General features: G+C 40.0%; 1 protein-coding gene across 1 annotated transcript; it reads left to right on the top strand.

Annotated features, from left to right (window-relative positions):
• The first annotated feature begins 2,257 nt into the window (after positions 1 to 2,257).
• On the top strand, positions 2,258 to 4,088 carry otos2 (otospiralin 2). Its single transcript, XM_084908888.1, has 3 exons — positions 2,258 to 3,105; positions 3,279 to 3,343; positions 3,463 to 4,088. The coding sequence occupies exons 2-3, from the start codon at positions 3,280 to 3,282 to the stop codon at positions 3,690 to 3,692; spliced, it is 294 nt and encodes a 97-aa protein (XP_084765014.1). The 5' UTR covers positions 2,258 to 3,105; position 3,279; the 3' UTR covers positions 3,693 to 4,088.
• Positions 4,089 to 9,139: the final 5,051 nt, after the last annotated feature.

Here is a 9,139-nt window from a genome sequence, read left to right on the forward strand (position 1 = left end):
AAGCAGTCAGAGGATATCAGTGTAATGAAATAAGATTTATCAAATCGTAAAAGTGGAGAGGATGTCTGTTTAGCAGAGAAAGAAGTACTCTGTTGGGATAATATGTTACTATGAGATCTTTAAAATATGACAGGTCTGATTATTCAAGACTTTTTATGTGAGGAGAAGGATTTTAAATTAAATTCTGGATTTAAAGGGAGCCAGTGAAGAGAAGCCAGTGTGGGAGAAATGTTCTCTCTTTCTAGTCCCTGTCGGTACGCTCGCTGCAGGGGTTTGGATCAGCTGAAGGCTTCTCAGTGAAAATGCTTTAACTGGTTTTTCAACATCAATCTGAGACGGGATATTTACAGTTTTAAAGATATTGTGCATATTAATGAAGGTAATCTCATGTATGTGTTTATTATTCACAGTGAAGGAAACATCCTAGTCAAAACCAACCAAGATTTCTCACAGTGTTACTGAAGGTCAAGATAATGTCATGCAGAGTTCAATAACCTCAGTTTTGTCTGAATATATTAGTTTAAAATTAGAGATAATCAATGCATTTATTATCATAAAGACGTACAAGTAGGTTAACTTAACTGACTGTATTATCTGGCCTCATATGTAAATATAGTTGAACAACTAAGTATTAATATCGTTCAGTTCAGTATTTAGCCCAAACAATTGTGTTAAATTAAAATATACCTCAGGCATGTATTATTAAAATGTAACTTTTGTGTTGACTGTTACATTCAGATTTTTTTTACAACCTGTAGCACATTTAAACAACAGAAGCTGACCCAAAGTGCTTTAAAGCTGGACACATTTATATTCCAGCTCTCCAAAAACAATAAAAACCCAGTCTCAAAATACATGAAAAACTAAAATGTGTATTTTCTAATGACTCATTATTGAGGAAAGTAAAAGTCCCAATGATTTAGCATTAAAATGTGTTGAGAATTTGCAGTTTAATGATGATCCATTGGCTCATCAGCCCTGCACATAACTGTGATTATAAACATTAATCCTTTCAATCAAATTCAGCCTATTTAAACCCCCCAAAATGTCAAAAAGTTTTCACGTAAACAGAAACCCTAAAATACTTTGCAGCATAACAAAAAGTTTTTTAAAGAGATAAGCTATGGTGTTTTGCCAGCAGTGTGAACCAACTCAATCTGTCCAGATTCCAACAAGGAGAAAGATTTCTCTGCTCAAAATGTTTGCTTTGTTTGGATCCTGGATAAACCCCACAGTTGTTACCACCTGGTTAAAAACTGGAAACAAAAATGAGAAGTGACACAAGGGTATGTTGGTGCGGTAAAAGTTTGCAGTTCTTATACTATGGAGTGATAGTGTGGAGTAATGAATGCTGGGTAATACAAAAAGACAAATGAGACGGCTGTAGGAGAAAAAAAAAGGTCTTTTACACTTTTGGAAGCACAGATGTTGCAGGTAGGAAAACAGATTAATCCAGTGTTAAAAATAATAAATATAATAAATATTTAAAAAGAGAATGCGTGATGCTGTCAGAGTTTGCAGCAACTATGTCACTATTTGTGGGGAAAAGTTTAAAAAATCTCTCAGATTTTGCCGTTACTCTGAATATAATTAGTTGATGTAAATTTCTGTGTAAGCAAATGGCAGCAAGACAGCACAGCAGTACAGTGGATAGCACTGTTGCCTTACAGCAAGAAGGTTCTGGGTTACAAGCCGCCATCTAGCTGGCTTATTTCTGTGTGGAGTCTGCATGTTTGCCTCGTGTCTGCATGCTTTCTCTAGGAACTCCGGCTTCCTCCCACAATCCAAAGACATGCAGTTAGCGAGGTTAGGGAAGCTGGAGTGATGGATGGATGGCAGCAGGTTCACAGTTTGTGTCTTTTATCACAGTTATTTGAGACAGCATCCCAATCAAATTACATGCAATTGGCAGCTCGGCTGCATTCAGCTCCTATCGTTGATTTTGTGTCATCTTTATTCACCAAAGTCGTTTTAAAGATGCCGACTGACTTCAAGTCTTCAAACTCGTCTTTGTCTTCCAAGCAATTATTTTAAAAGCAATGAGACTGCAAACTCGTTGCACGTGTTCACAATAATTTTATAATCCAACCAAGCGTGACTGTAGAAAAAAGCTTTATTAAAGGGTGCTTATAATAAACCTTCAGTTTCTAAATTTAATTAAGCTTGTGGTAATTACAATTTACTGCTCCGCTCGCTGTCAGTCCCTCCTCTCTTGGCCAGGATGCTCTTTAAAGGCCTTATTATTATTTTATTATTTTAATTTAGTGGTGTTTCCGTGGTTAAACAAAGGTTAGATAAAACCATTACTTATTCAGGCTTTCATCCTTTGGGGATTAACTGAGCCTGTTTAAAAAGTAAAACTACATGTCTGAGGTACCTTTAAAGATTTAAGTCGTCAGCTGGAGCCGGGGGCAGAAAGGAGAAGTGCAGGGAAGTCAGAAAGTTTCGAGAGCTATTGTTTGTTTTGGTCTTGTCACCGGATTTGCTCTCAGTAAGTCAATAACATTCACTCATCCTCTAAAGATCACTTGAAGTTTTGTGCAGCGTCTTCTCTGTCAGAGCGCTGCTCCTCTGATCCATGGCGTGGATTCAGTCATGAATGAATGAAGCAGATTTCACAGGGGAGAAGAAGACTTGAGGGTGCAAAACCTGCCAACTGACTTTATGCCCTTTGGCTCAATGCTGGTGTAGACTGTCTGAATAGCAGGTGTGAAAACCGCCTGGTATGTGTGTGTGTCTTTTTTTAATGTGCTTTCATTCCTCTCCTCTCGCTGCTTTTCTCACTTCTTTTTGACTTGAAAGAAAATGAAGACCACAGGTGTCATTCATTCTTTAATCGGCTCCATCAGATATTAGAACATCCTCATCTAAATCTATAATTACTAATGTTTTCATGACATTCCCGTTTACACAGGAATCTTTTACCCATCTGACATTAGAGGATTTTGGCAAAGGACCATGAGAGGTAAGAAGGGAGGCAAAATGTGAAAAACAAACATGTCCGCCTTTTTCTCACCTTTAAACCGAGATGCAATGATCGTGCTCAGATCAGTCTGAGGAAGAAGGACAGAGGACAGGACTAAAGCTGAATTCTCTGCTGGTCAGGTAAGACAGACATGGATCCACACACGACAACATTTCTCTTCTTTATAGACACGTGCAGTCGGCTGAAATGTGAATATTTTTTAAACAATATGCAATAATCCCGTGGAAATTGTACCTACTTTTGAGATGGCATTCATGAGACGTCTTTTGTGTTTTGTCTCTCCGTCTCTCAGCATGCATGCTCCGTACGTGTCAGCGCTGCTCTTTCTTCTGCTGCTGAGCTTCCTGCCTCCTGCAGGTGTGTCTGCAGCTCGTATAATGCATTACACATCAGTGGACCTGCTATTGTGACTCGTAGATATTCTGAGATGAGAGACAAGGTGTAAAATGTGCGCTCACACTGCCGTCTGCTTTCAGAGGGGAGCGAGGCGGCTGGCAGGAGGGAGGAGAGGGAGGAGAGGGAGAAGCGAAGCGTGCCGTACTGGGGCCTGTGGTCATCTGACTTTTTCGGATGGATGGAGGAGCTGCGAGCCCAAGTGGCCGATAATGGGATGCTGGACCTGGCTCGCACCTTCTGGGCTCACTTCCCCATCAGCAGCGAGCTGGGCTATGACCGTCCCGAGCCTGAGACTGAGGCTGAGGAGTGAGATGAAGGGTACAGATGGAAAACTGAAAGATGTTAGCACAGGAAGAAGTTACCTGTATTACCTGTTTAGATGTTTACTGGAAAAAGTCATCACATATGATGATAATCATTGTTATTAGAGTTTATTACATGCTTTAAACATTGCAAAAAAAAAACCCCAAAACAATGTCAATATGCATTTTATCTAAACATGTTTACAGCAGGGAGATATAATGTGGGATTATATAAGTAGATACAAACTTGGGGCATCTTACTTTAGCTTCTTTACTCTGTCTGTATTACACTGGCACATGGTTGAGGTTATCCCACCTCTTGCTCACTGACAGCTGGGATACGCTGCAGTCATTAAAAATAAAGCACAACGAGTGAAATAAATTTAGAGCAAGTTGCAGCAGCACAGCTTTGTTTGTGCTTCCTTCTCTTTCCATTTGTGCCGTGGAGTAAATCACTCAAACTGCATGACTGTATGTAAAGTACCTGAAAACCAAATCACTCCAATAACATCACATTATCAGTCACAGGAACTATTTTAGTGCTAAATGAGCACTTTTACTTTTTGCTGGTTTGAGTATATTTTGTACGTGCTGACAGTTTAGCTCAGTAAATGCAAAAACACAGTGAAAGGTGGAGACTGCTGAATGTGCAGTTGCTTCAGTCCAACAGAGCACCTCTGGGTTGTCGTGGAACAGGAGACTCACACTGTGGAAGTGTAAGGATGCGACGCTGTCATGAGATCGAAGTCTCCGAGGAATGTTTGCAGCACCTTGCTCTGTGTTTTGAATCTGTGCCATGACGAATCATGAAGGCAAAATGGATGCAAGTCCTGCGAAAACCTAAATATACTCCATAATTCAGTAGCTTGCAGAACCAGCTTTAGCAACAGTAATTTGAAGTAACTGTTTCCTGTGTGAGTTTATCAGTCTCTCACATTGCTGAGGAATTTTGGCCCAGTTTTCTTTAAAAGGTTCATTGAGGTTTGCAGGCATTCATTTATCCACAGCTCTGCCATGTCCTACCGCAGCACATCAGTCATGTAGAGGTCTGTGCTTTGACTTGGCCATTGAAACATGTTGATCCTTTTCTTTTTCTGCCATTCTTTTGTAGATTTGCTCCTGTGCCTGGGATCATTTTCCTGTTGCATGAACCCGTTTCAGCCAAGCTTTAGCTGTTAAACAAATGGATTTGCATTTGACTCTAGAATACTTTGAGTACAGAGGGATTCATGGTTGAGTTAATGACTGCAAGGTGCCCAGGTCCTGTGCCTGTGATGTAATATGGCACACTTTGTGGTTGATCTGAGGTTGTATCTAGAGAGAGAGAATCTTACAAATGTATATATAAAATTAAAAAATAAGGAAAAGCTTTATAGCATGCACTTTCAGGGGGTCAAATAAAGGGAAAGCTTTCTCTAAAATAAGGTGTGTTTTGTATTAAAGGGGCTTTCAGTTTAGTCTGATATTTACTTTGGCACCTCTTTTTTTTTTTCCAGTGACCAGTTTGTGTTACCTTTGAGAGACATTTTGGATGTCTGTGTCAGCCTCGGGCCATAACACACAGACTGTCAAATCAAGTGTGAGAAGGGGTGAGGAGGGAGCAAAGACAAGTGCGGAGGGCAAGAGTGAAGGACCGACAAGAGGAAATTGTGTTTCAGTCCAAAGTTCAGTGTATTTTTCAGATTTTATGATGCTCCTGCTCCTAATTTCCTGAACTACCAGCAGGCACTTTGGCATATACAGTATGAGAGGATTACCTCTTTGACTTTATCCTTTCCCAGTTATGCTCTGATGCAGAGACGCTCATTTCAAGGTTCTGTGAGCAAATGCAAGGAAAGCTTTGTGTCTGAATTGGAGTCCCTGTGCCAGTCATATCCCACACCTTTGCTGTTCTTTAACTGGGCAGGATCAAACAGATGCCAGATGAAGGTTTTGTGGCTGTGAAGTTCTTCATTCTGTCAGAAACACAATTTCAGCCCTTCATCTTTTTCCACTTTTCTGTTTTTTCCCATTCTCCTCCCTTGTTCCAGTGTGTCAGAGTTACAGTGGTCCACAGAGCAAAATATAACACAAAGGCTCTAAAATAGGTTTCAAACATAAGTCCTGAGGGCCTGAATCAAGTCGAATCCGGCCCACTGGACTTGTGAAGGAGTGCATAGATTTAAAAAAAAATTTGTGCATTTTCATAGGTTTTAGAGCTTTTCCTATTGTAATTAACTAACAAATTAACAATTAAATGACAGATTGCACGATTAATAAATCTACAGTTCACACAAAACACTTTCATAATTACAGGACAGTCTGTGCAACAACTATGTAAACATTTTCTGCAGGATTCTCTCCTTCTCAGCCCTTCATATCTCACAGTCTTACTGCCTTTACTGTGAACATTTTATGTGCAGAGTAAAGAGTTTAAAACTGTAACTGTTTCACATCTTTCTCAGAGACGAGGTGCTTTCAGACAAAACTATTTTGAAGCTCAGGTACAGAAAGAACTTCACAAGCATCTTTATTTGGTTTTGTTTTCCATCCTGCCCATGGACTCGGTGCATGAAGTGATTAAGCCAGACTCCTGTGCAATCATTTCTATAGACAAGCCTCAATTGAGAGTGGAGGCATTTCTCTTTCACTGAGGTTCACAGCGTCCAGCTATTCACCCAGCCGGTCGAGATCAGAAGGAACAACTTCTTTCTCTTTTTTTGTTGGTCTGATCAGCAAGGAGCTGAATTGTGTCTGTGTGTGAAGAGCACACAGCTGCAGCAGTGCTGGTTTTATAAAGCCATTTCTGTAAGAGCTTGAGTGAAGAAAATACAAAAAACCCTTTCTGAACATATTCATACTCACGCTTTTCCTCCGTTTTAATAATTTTTTTATCTTCCGTATCTCGCCTCTTTCTGTCTTTTGTTTACTCGAGTCTTATCCGTTCTTTTCAAACCTCACGGCGAAAGCTGCACAGTCATCAGCCAGCTTCTGGTTTCCTGCATTCCAGCTCTACCCCTGAGAGACGCGAAGGCTGTTTGTTGTTCCAAACCAAACACAGTCCCACACACGTTCATTATATGACAAACCGAAGCCAAGTCAAATTTGAATTTCTAAATGAGTCTTCTAAAAGTGTTTGTTTGTTTTCATTCTGGTGACAAACACAGTGACAACTGCCACGAGTTACTCATCTGAGACTTTTTAATTTCTATTAATCGCACTCTTCTCCTTACACATGAAAGTTTGAATGCATAGGAGATGAACTGCTCCATTGTAAACACTTATTCTAACTGCTGTGATGACTATCACCGGCTTCTATTAGTAAATAAGTGTTAATCATTAGCTGCACACTGTGCTGCCATTCAGGGTTACTGCAGACCAGCAGTATAAATGCAGACCTCTGTGAACAGGCTGGCAGGTCACCTCCCACTGCAAACAAGCTTTAACGTCATTTTACTTTTATACATGCAGTTTTCTGGGCTGCACATCCTTACAATATACAGTTTACATGCACTCATGGTCATGGATGTCATGGCAATTTTAGACTTTAAATGATGTCTTTGAGCTGTTTTCAAGCTTTTTCCGAGGACTAGAAAGAAAGAAAAAAGAATTTGGTGCATAAGTTTTGGATTTTCTATAATTCACACACTCCCACTAATATTTGGTTAAATTTCCTTTAGCACCTTGACCAGATGCTTTTGGTATCCATCAGCAAGCTTCTGACATAATCCTGGCTGGATGTTGGAACTCTTTTCTTGTGTGAGTCGATTTTAATTGTTTGGTTTCCTCACATGGTCCCATCTTTTAAGTGTATTGTACAATTTTTGGAGCAATTCAATTCAATTCAGTTTTATTTATACACTGCCAAATAACAACAACAGTCACCTCAAGGCACTTTATATTGTAAGGTAGACCCTACAATAATACACACAGAGAAAAGCCCAACAATCATATGACCCCCTATTAGCAAGCACTTTGGCGACAGTGGGAAGGAAAAACTCCCTTTTAACAGGAAGAAACCTCCAGAAGAACCTGCTGCGACCGGTTGGGGAGAGAGGAGGAGGACAGGATAAGAGAATTGAATTGAATTGAGTTTCTTCAAGACCTTCGCAAAGTGGTGACACATCTGTACCATGAGACCTTCCTACCTTGTGTAAATCTAAAATTCTCCTTCTTACATTTGCACTGAGTTCTTCGGACTTTCCTGTTTTTCGAGTTTTGATCAATGAGTCCTTTTTATGCTGGCAAAGACAAACTACCAGTTGTAGTCAGTCATGACCACAAACAAAAAGTTAATAGGCCTTGGACCTGGAGAACTCTCAGCACCATTTATTAAAAGATTTGAGCTCACGTATACACGAGCCTTGACCCTGTGTTCAGTTAGAAAAATATCCCACATAACATGCTCACTCAGTTCTTATTTCTTAAAGTCATTAAAGATGTCTGCTGTACAATCATTCCACCCTGGAAAATGAACCGTTCAAAGAAGTAATTAAAAGCCCCAAAACTACCATGACTTTCATGCCAGTGATGAGTTGACAAAAACATCTGACCACAACTGTAAATCTGCTGTGTGGAGCACGGAGGCAGCAGCAGAAACAGTAATGTACATGTTCAGTCAGCCACCTGACAAACACAAAAGCTAGAAAACCTGTATTACAACCACTCCAGGTAATACACACAACAGATGAAATAAAGCCCCTGAGGTAGGCGAATAACAACAGTGATTCCAGCAGCTGAAGGTTTTTAAAGACTCCATATTTTTATTTGTGGACTTTACAGAGAAGCTTTGCGGGATCCAGACTACAAATCCATCATATTTGCCTTATACTGAGGCTTGGCACAGCCAACTTTAGCTTTAGGTAACCGTCTCCTGATTGGCTACCTTTTTCAATCTGAAGTTTTGAATAACAGGTGAGCGGGGCTTCTGTACTCAGACTTCTGTATCAGAGATTACTCCCACATCGAATTGCGGAAAAACTGTCTGAAAGGAAGAACTACAACTTCTTTAAGAGGAGAAATCCAGAATTTATTGTATATAGAATTAAATAGAATTCATTAACATGCAAATATGTTTCACATCAAAAAGGTTTTATAGAGTAAGATACCGCTTGGCTGAAAGGTGCCAGTATATGTGTAAACTGATTAGATGTAATGTGGCTGTATTGAAAGTCTCCACTTTCAGCTGGTGAATTTAAAATATGGAAGAGAGAAGATAATTCAAGCTGCAGCCACTCAGTCATTTCACCTTCTCTTCACCTGAATGTTGCTTTTTATACATTCTTCAGACTCACCGCGTCACTCTGTCCTTCAGGCAGTCGCAAAAGATTTGAAGGTTTACACAAGAGCAAAGAGATTCTCCCTGCTGGTCACAGACTTGTTGCCGAAATAAAACTCAAGCAGCTCTCTCCACTTTCTGGGTTCCTGCTCAGGTATTTTAGTGCATTTTTGGAGGGAAATTGCTGCTAGAAATATG

The sequence above is a fragment of the Perissodus microlepis genome, chromosome 16 (genome assembly GCF_051167445.1).
Source record: "Perissodus microlepis isolate ML-2025 ecotype Zambia chromosome 16, ASM5116744v1, whole genome shotgun sequence".
Taxonomy (NCBI): Eukaryota; Metazoa; Chordata; class Actinopteri; order Cichliformes; family Cichlidae; genus Perissodus; species Perissodus microlepis.